At 36.8% G+C, this 22,003-nt stretch overlaps 1 protein-coding gene across 1 annotated transcript in view; it reads left to right on the forward strand.

Moving 5' to 3' along the window:
* LOC126427942 (zinc finger and SCAN domain-containing protein 2-like) overlaps positions 1-22,003 on the forward strand; it is a gene marked incomplete in the record, with an annotated part of 94,971 nt that overhangs the window by 21,910 nt on the left and 51,058 nt on the right. The window contains 1 exon segment of the mRNA XM_050089833.1: positions 3,987-4,306. Coding sequence (XP_049945790.1) covers positions 3,989-4,306 — 318 coding nt within the window.

The following is a 22,003-nucleotide window of genomic DNA, read 5'->3' on the forward strand; positions in this document are numbered from 1 at the left end:
TGATTCTCGTGTTTTCCGCCAAAAGAAACTCAGTGACAGCTCTAAGCTTGGAACACAGTTCCGTTACAGATGCCATTTTGAATGTTACATATAGTGCTGTCACATATTGGAACTTCATGAAACTTTAGGAGCTGAAGTAGGAATATCCCAAGATGTACCACAACAGATTGTGCATTTCTGCAACTGAAATTTCCTGGGAAGTAAATTGTGTTGCATTACTTATTGAATGCCTCTTGCATTTCTTCTGACTGGCCTTTAGTTCCTTTCCTAAATATCTTCTTGTTTTCTTCTGCTGCTCAGATGGAGTAACATCAGAATAGGCTGCAACCTAGTCTGATTCCATGTCCATTACTCTCTTTTGTACCTTTACACTTAAAGCTGTAGTTTTTTACCTCAGCTATATTGAGTGAAAGTATGCCAGTGATACCACTTCAGGTCAACACAGTGAGAGATATTTCCCATTGCAATGTTAACAGTCGAGAATTTTACATACCTTACTTGTATATTGGTGTAATCTCAGTGTACATTGGAGAACAGGAATTTGATTGTCTTGGTTCTGTGACATATTTTTGATTAACTTTTGGCACCTCGATGCAAAGAAAAAAAAGCACAGTTTTTATCTATCACGTCAACTTTTTAAACTACAGATTGCCCTCTCTTTGTCTCAAAAGCCTCATAAAATGTGCTGTTTGCAAATAGTAGTTTTATGTACACCAAAGCTGTTTATAGTTATTGCAAAATAAATCGCATTTGTACAAATAGTAAAGTTTTTGCAAAACAGTGAACATGCATATTGCCCACACCAAAATTCATAGAAACACAAATAGGTAAAATAGAGCAAGTAAATAAACTTAAATGTCTTGGAAAAACTGTACAACAGAATGGACTAGAAAAATCTGCAGTAGATGTAAGAATTAACAAAGTGGAAAGGGCATATAGTTGGACCAAAAATATTTGCAACAAGAAATGTATATCTAGAAAAACAACAACACCACAGTGGTATGACTAGAATGTTTAAGTGGATCTGAATGCCTAACAATGAACTGTAAGATGGACAAACTGGAGGTACTGGAAGGAAGGATTATTAGAAAAATAATGGGTGCAATAAAAACTGCAGATGGTTGAAAAATAAGAAGTAATTAAGAGATCTACAAAAATACGGAGAAAATATCTCAAGTAATGGCCAAATGAACATTAACCTTTTTCAGACACCTTTATCAAATGGATGGAGGTAGACTAACAAAACAAATACTCCTATATTGCTGGAAGAAGAAATCGACAATAGCATGGATTACAGAAGTAAGGAAAGATCTAGAAAGAAACATCATCAAAGAATCAGAAATAGCAGAAAGAAACCGTTTTAAAAATAAAATACTAAATTAAATTTGGAAGGCTTTCAAAGCAGAAGAAATAAAAAAATGAGGAAAAACATGGACGGAAGAAAAGAGGAGACTTATGGGGTGAAAATGAGGTAATACTGGAAAAATATGAAACAACAACAAAGGAAGAAGAGGAACTGAAGTTGTTAATGTGATCCTAGTTGGTCAATGCGGTTGTTAAAAAAAAAAAAAGCTGATAGTGAATTCTTTGGCATATCGGATATAGCTGTTCTAACCATCAGTGACGTGAGAAAATTTGTGCTGGACCAAAACTTGAGCCAGGATTTCCTGTGTACTGGATGTGAAGCAATGATTGGTTTTGACGGTATGCTATAGTCTTCTTCAGATGTATAAAGGAGGGTAAAAAAATTAAGCAGGGCTAACAAATTAACAGTGACATGTTAATACAAAAACACTGAAAGTATGTGACACAATCTCATCTTTTTCTCAAGGAAATGTATTATCGTTCTTGAGAGTCAAAATGGTATAAACTTGCCGCAGTTTTAAACTCAATGAAATGTGAATAGTTCATATGCTTGGTGTAATTTATATGGTAGGTTGTCCCGGAATTCTTCCTGAGAACAGGATTTGATCTAAAGTCCATTCAGCGTGCTATGTGGATTAAGTAACAGATGTGCCTTGATACTTTTCATTGCATTTTTATTGCTCAAAGTGACATAGGTGGGCTCTCACAAAACCTCTAATCAACAGTGTTCTCTAGCGAGTCAACACCTGCTCTTATATAGACTTGCCTGATTGTTAAGAGAACAATTTTTAGATAGTACTTCAAGTTAATTTAACATCTAAAATTGCTCCAAGGACTTGTATCAGTTTTAGACATAAAATTCAGAAAAAAAATAGTTTTTTAAAATATTAACAGTAGTTCTGTCTTTTATACAGGAAGTGTCTTTTAATGATTTGTTGTCTTGCTTTGGATTTCATAATTCTGAAAATTGTCTTAATTACTTTAAAAATTGGTGACTTTCGCTACATACGTTTCTTATACAGATGGATAATAGTAGTTCAGATGATATTCCAAACTTTGTTTCAGGTTTTTTTGGCTAACAGATGAAAATGATTAGCATTGCATTACACAATTTTATTCTGTGGTAATTAGAACAGAATGTGACAATTTCAGACAATCCTACCAACTGAATGAGTTCTTTACATTTGATGTGTTGATGTTTCATAATAATTCATTTTCAGTATCATCCACAAGGAAGAGATTGCTGGTACTGACATCATAATGTAGGTGATCACTTGCCCTTAAAGAACTAAGAGTTATGGTATGGATCAGTACAGTATAATTACTAAACTGGTTTGTTACAATTCAAGTATCTTACCGGATGTTGCAGCATAAAGTGTATTAAGACAACGTATGAAAGGGGTTATGTACACACACACACACACACACACACACACACACACACACACACTAGCCCTTGCTCGTGATAGAATGAATCAAAAGACATCTTGACAAAATGTCACTGATCATTGCTATTCAGGAATGTTGTGGATGAAAGGATAATGTGGCATTAAAATATTTGTCTAGAAATGGCAAATGGTAATAAATCAGTATTTCAGTACAAGCTGTTAGGTAAAATATGATACTGCAGATAATTAACATAGCCTTTACTAAATGAATTACCACTTTATATTGGGCGAAAATGTATATATAATAAGTTGGCAACATGTTTTCTTACTGTCTGCTGCTTCCAAATTGACATTTTAGTGTCGTGTTAAGCTGTTTCCTTCACATTCTCATTTGCAATGAATGATGACATAGTTTGTCAATTCATCTTTTGATTTAATTTTATCAGAAGTTAAGGCTGGTATGTGTCAGTGATTCACATTTTTTATTATTTTATATAACTTTACTGTAAGAAAACACTTATTGAATGTATAATGATCTTATTGTTTTTCTTGCACTATTCTTTCCTAAGCATGAACATAAGCTCTTTTACACACACACACACACACACACACACACACACACACACACACACACACACACTCTACCTGAAGCAAGGACATCAGATTAAATGAGGATTTATATGCAATGCTGTCTTGTGTGATACTTTCTCATTTTTAATATAAATATATTAATATGGAAAGCTTTCTTAGTTAGATTTTTTGTCATGTTTTAGAAAACAGTCAACAATCTGAAGATTAGGAAATGAGACAGTAAAATTCATATTAGAATCTGAAAGTTAGTTTGAATAATCCAAGTGCTTCATGGGTCTAGGAGGTGGTGTGCTTTCATTTTCCTCTGACCTTTGAACTGACTGACCCAGAAAGTTGCAGGTAACCATAGAGTCTCTCTCAGCATTTTTCACATTAATAAATATTGCCAGAGGTGAAAGAAGTGACACACAAAAATCCATGGACTGAGAGGGGATCGAACTACAGAGCTTAGGATCCATAGTTTGGTGCTTAACATTTGAGCCTATTCATAGATTCGATTATGATGGTAGGCTGCAGTTTAAACTAGTTATTGTCTGTCTAAACTATGATTGTCATCTGGATGAATATAAGGAAACATGCTGACACAGTACATTTGTGTAATTTTTTGATTGACAGTAATACATTTTTTTGTTTGTTTTCCAGGTATGGTATGGAGTCCAAGGTTAATGGTACAAGCGCAACCAGAGACTATGAGTGAAGAAGAATCAGGAAGTAGTGATAAAGAAAACAAGAATATGTGCACACAGAAAGACAGGTCACATCCAAATTGGAAGAAGCACAAACACAAAGAGAGTGAGTCGATCTATGTGGCACAATCAGAGCATGAGTTTGCATGTCCCACATGCTTAAAGACTTTCAGTGACCACAGAAGTTTCATAACTCATCTGCTCTTTCACAGCAAAGAGAAACTGTTCTCCTGTGAAGTACGTGAAAAAAGTATCACATCGAACCAGGGTTTACAGGTACATATGCATAGTCACACCAAAGAGAAACCTTTAGAATGTGCTGAGTTTTCAAAGTCTTTTTCAGGCATAAACACTTTGAGAATGCATATGCAGATGGATAATAATGTAAAAGGGTTTGTCTGTGGTACTTATTCAAAAGCATTTTCTGTGAGGCATCACCATAAATCTCATTGTTGAGTCATAAGGATGTGAAAGTGTCTGTGTCCACATTGTTAAAAATTTTTACTTAACGAATACAGTTTGTGAATACACTTGGATACATGAAAGAAGTTAGATCTGTTAATATACTTAATTCGCTCGAAACATTTTCCTCATGTGTAAAATTTGAAAAGGCTTGTGTGTACTCATGAATGATTATATGAGATGCATCCAGAAAGTAAGTTTTCTGATGTTCCATTTAAAGAAGGTGTATTGAGCTGGGAAAATTTTGCATGCGTGACAGATTTGCGATGTGACAATCAAATGCCAGCTGGATAGGTCCCGCCTGGCACCAGTACCACAGCAGCTGTATCCCGAGATGACATCTCTTATTCATTCTCGTGCCTCCTGCAAGGCTCAGTCAGTGATAGAGTTCCTTAATGCACAAAACATAGCGCCCATTGGAATTCAGTCAGGTCTACAGGCAGAATGTCACGAGCAAACAGACAGTGCATCACCTGTAATCCCTGACACATTACTCGTTAGAGCCTGTGCTATGGTAAGTGAGCGGGATTCACCTTATGAGAAAGGATTTTCCCATAGATATCGACCGCGTGTTCCTGAATGGTGGCAAATCAGACTTATATCCACTCTGTAATAACAGTGATCTGTCAACTAAGTTCGAAATGCAATCACACGTCAGGATGGATCAAAAGCAAACCAGAAGATGCTACCAATTTGACAATAATGCGGTTGCCAGCCTAATTAGGCATTAACTGAGTTTCTTCCCTGTACAAGTTGGCATATATTCATGCAAGACAACAAGTTGTAACACTGCATAATATAGTAGAATTTTAGAACCAGAAAATCTGTTGAACTGGTAGTTTCACGTTCTGTACTGATATGGAAAATCATGAATACGTAACACTGCACTATAATGTTTACTACAATACTTTATACTGTCTATTAATCTGATTAAAATCAGGCATAGGTTACCCTAGAAATTGTGCTTTCATGCCACACACAAAATGTCAATTTTGATAAAGATAAAACACTGATAAATTTTGAATTTTATATTGACTTTAACTTTTGCTGGTGAAACCAATTTAGAACACTTCAGAATTCAAATGAATGAAGGGGGGACCCTGAAACTGTTATGATCGCTGTGTTTAAAAAAAAAAAAAGATTACTGAATTTCTTATTCATTCAAGATTTCTAGTATATAAGTTACTACTCTTTTCATCTTATTTACTGCTCATTTAAATGCCTTTAAATCTGTCTCAAAATAATAAACTTCATTACTATATCAATACTAAAGTTATCTTTCGACTTCGTTAGACTTTCGCTATTCATTTACTGGTTCATTAACAAAACATTTCTTTAAACACCATTCTGATATAGCTATTATTATTAACACAATTTTTAATTTTCATTTCGGGACACTCGGATTGCCCAATGTTTGGGAAGGACCCTGTCTAGGTTAGTTGTGAGGATAATTAAATGATGGAAAAGTTCTGGTAAAATTTAGGTTATTATTGCACCAAACAAACACTCTCTGATTCATATTAATACAGTACTAAAAGTTTCAACCTGCTAGTATTGATGCTATGGCTCTTGACGTATCGGCACTTTAATTCTTCTTAACGTCGCAATACTTTTCCATTTAGTGCCTATGGAATTTTTCCATGCTGTGTGGGCTCGGCATACCCGAGGCTCAGTGAAGCTATGTCTTCCAGGAGAGTGTCCTCACTGCAGAAGGTGTTGCTCAAACCAGTGCCAAACTCCAACTACTACTGTGCCCGTTGTGCCGTGCAGTGCCCGCGCGCATTTTCCCGCGCTCGCCTGCCATCCACCTTTTACCGCTCCCTGACAGACCGGGTATTCACCCAAGGTTTTGCATTCTACATATCCTACCACATTGCCTATGTATGGACCAGACGCACAGTTACAGTTTTAAACATCTTACAACAGTTTCAACAAAAAGTTTCAACATTTGTTACATTTCAATTCTATTACAATATTACTTGACATTTGACATAAACATTAATATTCACATTGAAACTTATTTACAGTTTTCTTAACAAAAAGATATGAAATCGGAACATCAATTACACAAGTTTATCATAAAATCGAGGGTTTGTAACAATGGAAAATTGTACTGAAATGCAGGAGGATCTGCAGCGAATTGACGCATGGTGCAGGGAATGGCAATTTAATCTCAATGTAGACAAGTGTAATGTGCTGCGAATACATAGAAAGATAGATCCCATATCATTTAGCTACAAAATAGCAGGTCAGCAACTGGAAGCAGTTAATTCCATAAATTATCTGGGAGTAGGCATTAGGAGTGATTTAAAATGGAAAGATCATATAAAGTTGATCGTTGGTAAAGCAGATGCCATACTGAGATTCATTGGAAGAATCCTAAGGAAATGCAATCCGAAAACAAAGGAAGTAGGTTACAGTACCGTTGTTCACCCATTGCTTGAATACTGCTCATCAGTGTGGGATCCATACCAGATAGGGTTGATAGAAGAGATAGAGAAGATCCAACGGAGAGCAGCGCACTTCATTACGGGATCATATAGTAATCGCGAAAGCGTTACAGAGATGATATATACACTCCAGTGGAAGACTCTGCAGGAGAGACTCTCAGTAGCTCAGTATGGGCTTTTGTTAAAGTTTCGAGAACATACCTTCACTGAAGAATCAAGCAATATATTGCTCCCTCCTACGTATATTTCGCGAAGAGATCATGAGGATAAACTCAGAGAGAGTAGAGCCCACACAGAAGCATACCGACAATCCTTTCCACAAACTATACGAGACTGGAATAGAAGGGAGAACCGATAGAGGTACTCAAGGTACCCTCCGCCACACACTGTCAGGTGGCTTGTAGAGTATGGATGTAGATGTAGATGTAGATGTAGATCAGATGAAAAGAATTTCTTATATGTACAATAGTACAGAGTCATTGTTACACATGCCCCTCTTTCCAGTAAATTACACTAAGTGCAAATTTGATGGGAACACTAAACCTTATTTTTATATAGGGGTTCTGAATCTTTGTGTGAATGTACCATCATAAAATTTTATATCACAAAACTTCCTTTCACTCACATTATATATATTTTAAGATATCGAGAAAATTTACCTGTCATTTACTTAAGTGCCTTTGGCACAGTCAATCCTCCTATCACAACTAACCTAGACAGGGTCCTTTCCAAACATTGGGCAATCCGAGTGTCCCGAAATGAAAATTAAAAATTGTGTTAATAATAATAGCTATATCAGAATGGTGTTTAAAGTAGCAAATTACTTATTATTATTAAATTTCTCAGAAAAATGAAATCAAAATTTGGAACACTAACACTTAACTACAAAGCATATTCAAATACCTGTATACACTATAAAACAATATTGTTGCTGCTTGCATTGAATGGCAGTCCATTTCTGTATTTACTAATAAACAAACAATAGTATTTAGAAAAATCACTACATATATTTGCTGCCTGTTATTCAGATTTGGGCAGTCCATTTCGCATCATTTTATCACACCACCTGTACCACACTTACAATTCTCCTTTGACTATTTATCTGCCCTCTTTGGTCTTTGGCAGTCCTTTATATCACGACTCACATACTGCCCACTTTGATTTTTGGCAGTCCCATCTTTTATTTGGCTTGCAGCATTTGCTTTTTCTTTTCAGCCCTTTTTGCCATACACCTTTACATTTATAGTAAATTTGGTAATCTGAGACTTACACAAGTACATTAGTACACTGACATTGGTATACATACATTTAAAAAGATTGGTTACATTTAGAATAAAATAGTTTCATCGTACGATACAGCACCTTTACTGCAGATTGCTTTCTGTGCTTACTTAGGTCACTCACTCCTAGGAACATACAGTTTCAGATCCACAATGTTTCTTACACCTAAAGGTCTCTTGGATTTTGGATAGATCAGGTAGTAAGCATTATCGTGTGGAATGTTCTGTATTATATACGGTCCATTATAAATATATTTAAATTTGGAAATTTCATGGTTCACTTCCGGTAGACTCATGATGTAAGGTGTTCATGACAGTCTCAAAGTCCGATATAAATCTGCCGCAGGCTCTATGGTTGTCACTGCAGTATGTTCTACACAATCTCCCAATTTCTCGCATGTACCACTGTTGCTCCGTTCAATTACATCCTATTCTATCACTTTATCTATTTCCACTTGAACGGCCTGCCTCTTTGATATGGGTACCGAAAACGGTCTTACAAAGAAAGGTTTATGCTCTAATGTCTCAATCTGGTATTCAAAGTTCTTAACTAGGCCAGGTTTGTCTGAAAATACGGTGCTATTACTTTCTAAAAGATCAAGCAATTCTATTTTCTGATCAGGAGATATCTCCTTCAAATTTTCCACAATTTCTTTAAAATAATGCCCTTGCCTGTCACTCTCATCTATTAACCTCTTGACATGGTACATTTCATACATGTTTGTCAAACCATCATTCCCTTGGTCAAACCCCAACAATAAAGAACCAATTTCTGAATCGAACACCTTGCCATTTTCCTCAAATTTTATTTCCCATTTTCCTCAAATTTGTTTTCCCATTTTCCTCAAATTTTATTTCCAAATTCGTAGGTACATTGTTAATTTTGACCACTTCCTGGCTACAATCAATAATAACTTTTTCTTTATCTAGCCAATCTATACCCAGAATCATTTCAGTACTCAAGTCTGGCACAACCAAAAAATCGTGTTCAAACTTTCGTCCTTTTATACTAAATCCAATCAATATCTTGTTCTTTACCGGCTTGCTAGTCTTGCCAGTAGCACAAACAATTTTTACACTAGTCACTGACATAATTACTAGTCCAGGCTTATCACAGATGTGTTCAAAAAACGATTGGGAGATAGCACTTATCTGAGATCCAGTATCAAGAAGTACTTGCAATTTTACATTATAAATTTCAACTGGTATTACAGTTTGTTTAACCGTCAAATACTTTTCATTGTTGTGTTCTTCCCTAAGCAAATCCGGATCGACGATAACATTGTCCCAAGATATGCTTTTGACCTGCACATCACCTATATCTGGCGGTTTCTTTGGTTCCCGGAGTTCAAAGTCATTAAATACTTGAACTCTTTGTAACATTGACACTGAGTTGTCCGGTGGCTCATTTTTTCTGTGTGCAGTCTCTATATCTGGTTTTTTTGAAACTTCGTCATCAGTAGGTACAATATCGCAATTAGCTGTATTCCCATTATTTTCAGTAGTACCGAAATACTCGTCATCTGAACTATCGTCAGAATTCGACCATTCTAGATCACTTTCAGGTTCTAAAATAAAAAATTTTCTGAGACAGGCACTAAGTTCTTCCTCTGCATTTTTGTCAGGCTTTGATTTTGGCAAAACGACCTCATTATCAGCTTTACTCACTTCCACTGTTACTTCATATTTAGTGTAATCCTCGTGGACTTCAGTTACTCGTAGGTAATTACCTGCCCCTTCCCCAAGGTGCCTTTCGGTAACAGCTTGTACTGTTGGCGGATCGTTAACAGAAGTTACTTCCTCGTCAATGCTTAGGATTTCATCCTCCAATTCCTTCCTATCTTTAACCATCGTCCTATTGGCAGCACGCGTACTTTGTGCGGCGCTTTTTACTCTCTCCTCCTTAAATATGGGCCATGTCACCTTATTGACGTCCCTACTATTTCCTTTTTCATTAATTAACCTCCTTGCCTCATATTCCTTCTTAAAATCCTCCCACTCACATTGCTTGAGGCCCTTGTACAGATCGTCGGTCTGCACCCGCCAATCAGTTACTTCTGCTAATTCATTCTCGCCTTTTACTTCATTGCTAACACTGCTAACCGCATCTCTCTGTGTATCCACTGTTTTGTCCACTATTTCCTTCGCCACGGAATTACAACTTGTAATGTATTCGCCAGCTCTTATGGCAATGTTTGTACCTAATTCTGATGCCTTGTTAGTGGCTTCTCTCTGAACAGCTGATCTGCTAGGCTGGGCTGTTGCTCTCTGATGCTCCACTCACCTGTTAACATGTAACGCACTGCACGGAGAAGGTGAATCATCTGCGCATGCACTTGACGCTTGTTTCGCAACAACACGCTGTGTCGCTCCACGCCTGTCCCTAACCTGTCTCATAACTTTACTGTCAGTCCGGTATTGTTTCTTAAATCGGGGCTGGTATGTTCTGTCCACTTCCGTTTGGCCCGCAACGTTTGCAGAAATCAGTTTCCCGTGTCGTTATTATTTTGCATGGTGTACCCTCTACCGCAACCTGGATAACTTCCTCTTCCTCTACCTCCACCTGTCTCTATCATGTTGACGCGAAAACCATCGCCGTCATTCCTCTCGTCATTATTGCAGTTATTCCTGTTACTAAAATTCCGATAATTGGCATGACTTTCACGCCACTGGTCTTCGTCTTAGACCCTTTCGAGAAATGCTTGGAAGCTGCGATGATTGCTTCCCACATATCTCTTCATATCTTCTGGAAGCTTTTTATATAGTTCCCACATGATTTCAGAATCAGATCTTCTCCCTCTTAAGTGTGTCAACTTTCGGTACCAATATCCGCAGAAATCTTTCAAAGAATTCCTGCCCCTCTTATCATGAAGTTTGGCCACGATAAACTCGTGCCACACATGATCTTGTTTTTCTTCAGACCGGTATTCTTCCGTAAACTTTTGTTTAAACTGTTCGAGCGTCATTGGTTCGGTATACAAGTTAATTACCCAGCACTTAGTGTCACCTGCTAAGGCGCTAATTACTACGTTTATCTTCTCCTGACCAGATAAGTGTTTAGGAAACATCCTCTCGCAATTTTCGATGAAATCCAATGGATGCCATCCGTTACGTTTCTTGGCGGGATCGAAGTGTTCCTCACCTTCCAACAGCTTCGTAAGTGGCAAACCCATTACAGACAACACCAGGCCTATTTTTGATTTTGCTCTCGAGATAGCAAATTTTGCCTTGAATTTTTGATATATTTTGTTCACACTTTTGTACACATCTGGTAACTTTTTCGCCTAAATTTCTTTCAGTATCTGAAACTGCCTTTTTCAGCTGTGAGATTCTGTGTTGGCATTCGTTTACGACCTCAGTTTTAAGACCGAAAACTTTTTCGTCTACGTTTGTTTCAACTAGAGGCTCTACTTTCTCTTGGATGTTGAGAATTTCAACATCAAACCTACTATTTTTATTAATTGTGTCAATTTCAGATTTCATAGTATTTATTGCAGAACTTAAATTACCCACATTTTGTTCTACCTTTTCGATTTGTTTACTAATTTTAATTCCTTGTTCTTCGACCTGTGCTTTAAGCTGACCAACCTGTGTTTTGAGCTGAACATCGACATGTTTTCTGAGATGATTACTTTGTGTTTTAAGCTGCTCGTCAACATGTGTTTTAAGCTGACTAACCTGATCACTGACTTGTGTTTGAAGCTGATCATTCTGTCCTGCAATTTGTTTGGTTAATCGTTCAAATAAGTCATTCATGCTTAAAATTTTCACACTGTCTTGTTCTACGGAATCGGTGTGTTCTGACCGTACTTCAAAATTTTCTTTCGGTTCTTTCTTTATCTATGGTGAATCAAACATGTCAGTGGATTTGTTCACGTACCCACTATCATCTACAAAGTCATCCTCTACTTCCGGTTTTGTTCCTTGATGTGTTCGAGGCGATGTCGACATTTCAATCTGTTCATTAACATGCTCGTGGTATTGTACGTACGCCAATTGTCTACCGCTAACGTCATCTATTATCCGGCCGTGTAAATTCCTGTCATTGCCAGCCGCATCTTCTATTACGCTCGTCGCATCTACTGTGTTTACATTCTTGTCCATACTGAATGCAAATTACACCTCACTACCGTACTTGACGTTCACTGCTATTTACTTCACTGAATATTATTGCAATCCGTGCCACTGAACGTCCACTGTTCGGTATTCACAATAATTTGTGACCGAAAACAACTGGGTGTCCTGTCACCGGGAAGCCACTTGTAATCCCTGACACATTACTCATTAAAGCCTGTGCTATGGTAAGTGAGAAGGATTTACCTTATGAGAGAGGATTTTCGCATAGATATCGACCTCGTGTACCTGAATGGTGGCAAATCAGACTTATATCCATTCTGTAATGACAGTGATCTGTCAAGTAAGTTCGAAATGCAATCACATGTCAGGATGGATCAAAAGCAAATCAGAAGATGCTACCAATGTGACAATAATGCGGTTGTCAGCCTAATTAGGCATTAACTGAGTTTCTTCTCAGTAAAAGTTGGTATATATTCATGCAAAACAACAAGTTGTAACACTGCATAATATAGTAGAATTTTAGAACCAGAAAATCTATTGAACTGATAGTTTCACGTTCTGTACTGATATGGAAAATCATGAATACATAACACTACACTATAATGTTTACTACAAAACTTTATACTGTCTATTAATCTGATTAAAATTAGGCATAGGTTACCCTAGAAATTGTACTTTCATGCCACACACAAAATGTCAATTTTGATAAAGATAAAACACTGATAAATTTTGACTTTTATATTGACTTTAACTTTTGCTGGTCAAACCAATTTAGAACACTTCAGAATTCAAATGAATGAAGGGGGGACTGTGAAACTGTTATGATTGCTGTGTTTAAAAAAAAATGATTACTGAATTTCTTATTCATTCAAGATTTCTAGTATATAAGTTACTACTCTTTTCATCTTATTTACTGCTCATTTAAATGCCTTTAAATCTGTCTTGAAATAATAAACTTCATTACTATATCAATACTAAAGTTATCTTTCACCTTCGTTAGACCTTCGCTATTCATTTCCTGGTTCATTAACAAAACATTTCTTTAAACACCATTCTGATATAGCTATTATTATTAACACAATTTTTAATTTTCATTTCGGGACACTCGGATTGCCCAATGTTTGGAAAGGACCCTGTCTAGGTTAGTTGTGAGGATAATTAAATGCTGGAAAATTTCTGGTAAAATTTAGGTTATTATTGCACCAAAAAAACACTCTCTGATTCATATGAATACAGTACTAAAAGTTTCAACCTGCTAGTATTGATGCGGCGGTTGACGGGCAGCAAGATGGCGAGGCACAGAGCACACATACACCCACAGCTATGGCTCTTGACGTATCGGCACTTTAATTCTTCTTAACGTCGCAATACTTTTTCATTTAGTGCCTATGGAATTTTGCCATGCTGTGTGGGCATTGGAACGGCATACCCGAGGCTCAGTGAAGCTGTCTTCCAGGAGAGCGTCCTCACTGCAGAAGGTGTTGCTCAAATCAGTGCCAAACTCCAACTACTACTGTGCCCATTGTGCCGTGCAGTGCCTGCGCACATTTTCCCACGCTCGCCTGCCATCCACCTTTTACCGCTCCCTGACAGACCGGGTATTCACCCAAGGTTTTGCATTCTACATATCCTAACACATTGCCTACGTATGGACCAGACGCACAGTTACAGTTTTAAACATCTTACAACAGTCTCAACAACAAGTTTCAACATTTGTTACATTTCAATTCTATTACAATATTACTTGACATTTGACATAAACATTAATATTCACATTGAAACTTATTTACAGTTTTCTTAACATAATGGCATGAAACAAAAAGAAATGAAATCAGAACATCAATTACACAAGTTTATCATAAAATCAGATGGAAAGAATTTCTTATACAGGGCGTTTCAAAAAGAAAGAGCAGATTTCAAACATTTATTTCTCAAAAACTACAAATGATAGAAACACAATTCCAACGGTCCTTCACTCAATATGAGTACCAAATGTTACACAACAAATATCAAAACTGTACCTCAATATGAGCACCATTTGTTACACGACAAATATCAAACCGGTATCTCATTTCTTGCCACACACGACGCAACTGGTCTTTAGTTACCGAATTCACGGCCGCAACAATTCGATGTCGTACCTCTTGAAGAGTAGCGGGCATAGGTGGGACATAAACACAGTCCTTTATGTACCCCCACAAATAAAAATCGCAGGGAGTAAGGTCTGGTGACCTGGGAGGCCACAGACGATGACATTGATCTTGTGCTCCTGCTCTTCCAATCCACCGTCCTGGAATGGTGTTATTTAGGTACCGTCGTACAGGTTCAGAGAAGTGTGGTGGGGCGCCATCTTGCATGAAGATGAAGTGATTTGAATCTTCCTGAAGTTGAGGAAATAGCCAGTTTTCTAACATGTCCAGGTAAATGGTTCCTGTGATAGTTTTCTCCATGAAAAAGAAAGGTCCATAAACTTTGTTTACCGAAATTGCACAAAAGACGTTAACCTTTGGTGAGTCTCTTTCATGTTGAATAACGTCCCTCGGAGTTTCACTCGCCCAAATTCGTACGTTATGCCGATTAACTTTACCAGAAATGTGAAACGTTGATTCATCTGAAAAAATTAATCGTTCGGCAAAATTGTCCTCTTCCATGTCCTGTAGAATTGCAGTTGAAAATTCGAACCTTTTGTTGTGGTCGTCAGGACGCAATGCTTGCAATAACTGCAGTTTGTACGGCTTCATGTGCAGACGGTTACTCAGAACGCGCCATACCGTTGTTTTAGACATGTTTAGTTCGTGACTTGCCCGTGCCGTGGATTTTCTAGGGCTCCTTTCGTAAGCTGCACGGACACGCTCGACATTTTCATCCGATGTGCGTGGACGACCCGTGCTTTTTCGCTTGCAGATGCAACCATCTTCTACGAATCTGTGATGCCACTCATAAATTTGCTTATGACGAGGCGGCTGTTTGTTGAATTGACGGCGGAATGCACGTTGCACACCAACAATGGACTCTAACTTTGCAAATTGCAGCACACAAAATGATCGTTCCTGTGGTGTCGTCGCCATTTTCCTACAAACAAACGCCAGCGCCACTGCGGATTTGCATGGAACTTCTGCGCGGACCATTGAAAAACTTTGAACCTTTCTCTGACAAGAAACGTTTGAATTGTGTTTCTATCATTTGTGGTTTTTGAGAAATAAATGTTTGAAATCTGCTCTTTCTTTTTGAAACGCCCTGTATGTACAATAGAGCAGAGTCGTTGTTGTTACACACTGCTGAAGGCTTTTTTTCCAAAGGTTGTCAATGTGTCCATGATGAAGAGCACAATAGGTGACTGTTCCTCATTAGTGATCACTTTCTGCAGGTATCACGATCCTTGTCGCATGAAGTTGTCACTAAGTCCCTGTTGTTCAACAAAATGTGTTCCATTTCTGATGCCTGAGCACAAAATAAAATGCTTTGGAGCAGCACTGACATTTTTGCAGCGGTATCATGGTGACATTGATGAGTTTCTCGGCAGAATCATCAAGGGTGATGAGATGTGGATTTCTCACTTGACCCAGGAAATCGAGCAGCAGTCAATACAAAATTCCAACAGATTGTGTCGGTGCAGAAAGTGATGTGCACAGTGTTTTGGGGCTGCAAGGGCATTCTGCTCATTGATTTCCTGCCCAGAGGCGAAACAGTGAATGCTGACCATTACTGTGAAACAATGCGGAAACTGCGTCATGGCATTCAGAACAAGAGGTGTGGAATGCTTATACAAGGTGTTGCACTGCCCAGTGACAATGCTCATCCTCATACGGCTCAGTGTACAGTAACTGTTTTGCATAAGTTTGACTGGGAGGTGCTTGATCATCCAGCATACAGTCCTAATCTTCTCTGAGCAATTTCCATCTTTTCTTGCACCTCAAGAAATTCCTGCCCGCCGGCCAGCATTTCGACAAGGACAAAGAGCTGAAGACAGCTATCACGCACTGGTTCCATTCACAGGTGGAGGCTTCTACAACACAGGAATACAAAAGTTGATCCCACACTATGACAAGTGTATCAATTCTCTTGGTGATTATGTCGAAAAATAGCTCAAACATTACTGTACCTGTTACCAATAAAGTTTTCATGTAACTATGTTGCCATTGTTGAAAAAAAAAGGGAAACTTACTTTCTGGATGCGACTCGTATGAAGTTTTACATATGGTAAACATCATTATTTAACACCTACTTGTATTGTCTCTTCCGTTATTATACCACCAGTTTCAGAATGTTAGGCCTAATGTATTCAAAAAATTGAATCATAAGTGTTTTATAATGAAACTTCTAACTTGTCTTTTAATTTGCTATTGAATTAATAATGCTTAGCAATTTCTATGGTGGTATGTTTTGAGTTCATTTTTCTGTGAACTTCAGAAAAAATAAAAGATAAAGACTAGACCTTTCATGAATTTAAGTTCAAATTATAAAAATGTTATTTTTCTAATCTTCTGCTTGTTGTCCATTATTATTTGCTCTAGCTGTTGGCATAGTTTTGTCTGAAGTGATGAAGCTCTTGCTTGCAAAGTCACTTCCAGAGTTTTGCATATATTAGTGCACTTCAGCAAATGAAACTTCATAGTCGACTTGTTTCCGTATTCCACGTCTTAGTAATAACCTTCTCCACTAATCACATCGAATCAACACAACGTTCAGAATACAACACTGCTGCAAGAACATGCTCAGCATAATAATCATGATTCCCAACAATATTTTTTTTCTAAAGATATTACAGTTTACAGTTATTCCAGCAGTTCCATTATTAACAATGTAACGGAAAAGACTTTAACTTGCAACACAATTTTGAATTACCATTTCCAAAAGTTTCTGTTATTGATGTTTATTATTATTGTTATTATTATTATTATTATAAATCAAACCATTTACAGAAATAAACACAAAATATGCATGTAAATTTTGGATCAAAATCACTTAAGTGCAAACACAATTTGTATATGCATTTTGTGTTAATAGATATGTGATCATGATGTAAATGGAATGTAAGTTATAAGTATAGATGTAAAAAATAATTGTCTATGAAATTTTTTTAATACATTTTGTGTACTAATTCAGTATATTGTGTGAAATGCATACTGTTAATTGTAGGAATTCACCAGAATTGTTCACTTCATATTTTGTTTACTGTTTCCATTTTTGAGAAATGAATCATTCTGTGTGTACAAACTAGCTGTTACCACTAAAATAAATTTTACGTATGATTAAAATCAGTTTTTGTGAAAGATATTAATATTTAATAACGAAGCATATCTCTGATACATACATTGGTGGTGGTGTGTGTGTGTGGGGAGGGGGGGGGGTCATGTGTATATGAAATAGCATATTGAGGCTGCAGAGTACCATACACAAGAACTATCCTACCTATAGTGTTTTTCAGTAAAGAGTGACTGTAGAACATTGACAAGTTTCATTAAAAATTATGAGTTCTGAGACTGATTGTGCTCTAATGGGTGAGACAATAAACACAGTGGTTTGGAAAATAGTGTTACTCATATATCTGAATTTACATAATTGTAAACTCTCATTGGCTGCATGGTCATGATGTAGAAATTAATGATAGAACAAGATATTTTGTGAAGGCCTTTATTGAACATTAATGGATATCATTTTGTATATTTGAGGCTGACCTTGTATGCAATAAATATAATAAAAATAGCTCTAAATTTGAATTTCCATTTTGTGATGGTAGTTTCATTGTAGCTTAGACCACTGCTACATTTTCTCTTGTATGTTCCATTTGTGTTGTGTGAGATGCTACATAAAAAGCATAAATGAATTGTTGAACGATGATAAAATTCTGCATGATGAGAGAGAAAACTCCAATTTTATCTTGAAAATATTCAGAATTGTGTGCTTGGTTGATCTCATTTACTTTTCTAAAGAAAAATTTACTCATATGACAACTATATTACCAATAAGTGAAAGAAATACAGGACCTTGGTTTGAAAATTAGATATATACACACACAAAAAAGTAGACAATTTCAGTAAACACTTGGTTTAAGTTGCACATTGTTTTCATTCTCTATATTTTACTTTGTTCTTATCATACATTTAAGATAAGGTTCCATTATCAAATGAAAGCAGGATGTACAACCCCCGGGCCATTAGGGAAATCTGGGAAAAACCCAGGAATTTTTTCATCTGGGAGAAAACTGGGAAAAAGTCTGGAATTTTTACCAATTCTAGAAATTTTTCATTGCTTTAGTTTTCAGTTAAATTTATGTAATTTTGACTGGTAAGAACTATACCCTGAAGAAGAATTTTACTTTAGCCTGTTACTGCAGGATAATACTACAGCAATAAAACATAAATAAGGAAAAAATAATAATAATAAAACTTAAGTTGCAAAGGAAATGTGCCATTTACAACAGAACCCAGTGCACACACAAGCATCTGCCAACATAAAATGTGTCAAAGGCTTTAAGATGAAGAACTATGCAATACTTCATAACAACAAATTGCTGCTAATAAGCGTGACGTCACAATGGTTTACATTAGGATTGTGTGAGGAATTGTTAGTGGGCTTACGCGCATGTGTAGTTGAGACATGTATCAGCAGTACCTTATCCTGCTTATGGCTACTTCAAGTGCGGCTGTTAGCTGCATCAGTAATAGCAACAACCAGCCAGATGCTACCCTAAAAAAAAATTTCTGGCACACCCAAGCTGCCGTATTCGTGGATAATCAGAGCAGTCCGAGTTGTAGTGGGAAGGATGATAGTCTCCATATGACTAGCGTTTACATTTAGCAATTTTTCTGTTTCCTCTTCATTTGCAGCTCTCACGTCAAATGAAAACAAAACAGATTTCTGTGGCTGGTAGCTGTCAAAAGGTAATTAAAATACATTCACATAATTATGAGAGTCTAAAATGTGTTATTAGTTTCAATTTTCTGCTTTTATTTTATTTCTGGGTTTTTGGCAGTCAAGCATTAATTGCCTTGCAGAACAATGAAGTTATGTTTGTCGATTTGCTAAAGAAATTTGAATTTTATTAATTTTTGCCACAGAAGCAACAATTTATTTGGAGTGAGTCATTCCACACTGTTGGTTAGTGTCAACTGTTTACTGGATTACAAGTGGACATTTTTATCTTCTGGGACATATGGCATTATGCTATAATAAAGAACCAAACATGAGATAATATAGTACTGGTGCTTCAAGAAAATTTGCATCCCAAAAACCTCACAGAAAAGCTTACTATCTGTTACGGCCAACTTCTTTGGGAATCTTGTCATATGAGTGTGTACTTAAAGCCGAGTTATGTGTTTTAGTATGGTTTATGAAATTCTGATGCTTCTGGAGTATCCTCTGATGTCCTGTTTCGTGTATGACATAATGTAAGACCTCTTGATGCTATATATGTAGAAACATATGACCTTGCTATGTGATCATAACTGTCCATGCCCAATAACGCCATTTACTGGCACTGTCTGACAACAACTGAAACGAATTCTAACAGGTCGCAGGAAAATATTGCAAATGGTAGTTTGAAAAGTGTTACTTTCAAAAGTAAATTTCAATTTACACAGGATGAATTATGTCACATGTGCAAATATGCTTTGAATTTCTTAAATCACAGTGTGTTTGATTCTTGTTTAAAGCTTAATGCTTTGAGGGCCAGCCACTTAGAAGAATTTAGAGCCCAGAACAACTGACATTTCTGTCATTATTTAAAAGTTTACTGGCACATGTGTGTGATGTATTTAAAAGTGTAGCACATGCCAAACAAGACCAATATTGTATGTGAAAGCTACATTATGTGCATTAATTTAAACCATTAACTTTTCCCATTTGTGTGTTGGCGCTACTTAAGAGTGATGTTGCTATTGGATGTCTACATCACATTTCCTATGCTCTGTATATCTACTATCATTGGCTGCCAAGATCATATGACATGAGCTATGATTCACTTACTAAAGCGCATCACAATGTCGATTTCAGTGCTTCGGAAACTTAATATATACTTCCATAATATGAAAATATGCAGCATATCGTGGTACGAAAATATACAGCATACTTGTTTGTACACATCAAAGATCTTTCCAAAACACATTTTTTTTTCTGGGGTTCATTTTCCAAAGTGCCAGGAAGTTCTATGGTGGTGTATCCAATGTTAACCATCCAAAGGATTGATGAGTTTTACAGTTCCGAGCGAAAGTATACTGTCAGTTAATATGGAAAAGGTATATTTTCACCCTGGGAAAGTACATTTTTAACTGGGAAATCCAGGAATTCTTTTTCCATGTCTGCGTGTACACCCTGTGAAAATGTGAAGATAAATTACTCTAAATACCAACCATGAGAATGAGATCACATTTATACTAAATACACATGCAGTTATTCCAGTTCTGCTAATTTTATCACAGCAGATAGCTGCTAGATATTGAAAATTAAATGTGGCCAAAATAAATGCGTTCTTATGCCAGTACACACATTCCAGTCGCAGAAGGACATCATTTTATTTGAAATCAGAAAGTGCTTTACAAATAACTACACACATTAAAAATGGTTGCCTGCATCTCCTTGCATATTTTTTCTTGTGAAATATTCAAACTTATTCAAACTTACTTTACATAGAATTGTAACATCGATTGGTTCAATATATATCAAAATGTTTTTGGATTACATGGAGCCAAAAGAGAGATTTAGTGCATTCTGTGAAAGGTTGTTCATCAGTGTATCAACTGTCGTGCAAAATCATGCAAAGATCTTTTTCTCGTGTCCTTTTGTTTAAATTGTTATTTTATAGGATAATTGGATTCCATCAAGGAGCACAGGGGGAATGGTTTCAAGAAAAAAATGTGCTACTCAGCATTTGGCTCGATGTGAGGATGACCCATAACTTCTTAGGGTTTAGTTCAGGATCCAGGTTTTGTGCGAGTGATACTGAACAGTTCATTGTTCAGTCCTGATACCTTAGCAGGAACATTTTTAGTGTTGGTGCTTACATAGAGCTGGATAACATCAGTGTAGAAGTGCCACTTACAAGAATGCAGTGCAGTTGGAAATATCATTGATCTCTTCTTCTTGTCATGAACCTGCAGGTTGGCTCGAACAGCACAATGTGTCCTATAGACATACTTCAACATACTAATCAACTTTCTTCCAGATCAACACATGCAGGAAGGGAAGGCAGATATCCTTCTATACCTCCATTGTAAAACGAGTATTTGTGTGGATTGAATGTAGATGTTCTAGAAAGCTGTTTAAATTATTACTACCAACAGGACTGGTTGTATTCTATGGAAACACAGTGTGAAGTGTTTTTTCAGCCACTACCTGAGATTGGGGCCATTTTATTGTATGTAAAAGATGTTTTTCATTTGTGTAAGGTGAGAGCCTACCGTATTCGTTGCAATTGCGACACATCTTACATTGGTCAGACCATCAGGACCAGTGGACAGAGCAGAAGTATCACACATGCTTACAGAGATTTTGGTGTGCACTGGCAGCTATTGGAATTGTTTTATTAAGGAAGCAAAGGAAAATAAATTAGCAAGTGACCTGATAAGTAGGGGTGGAGACCTTTGCTTAAATTCTGCTTGGAATTGTGTTCTCTCTCACTGGTCAAACAACAGAGGAGTAGAGTCAATGCTACTTGTTCACCCGTCGGTAAATAATATGCACTACTTATAACTTCTGACACTGGA

The sequence above is a fragment of the Schistocerca serialis genome, chromosome 12 (assembly GCF_023864345.2).
Source record: "Schistocerca serialis cubense isolate TAMUIC-IGC-003099 chromosome 12, iqSchSeri2.2, whole genome shotgun sequence".
Classification (NCBI taxonomy): Eukaryota; Metazoa; Arthropoda; class Insecta; order Orthoptera; family Acrididae; genus Schistocerca; species Schistocerca serialis.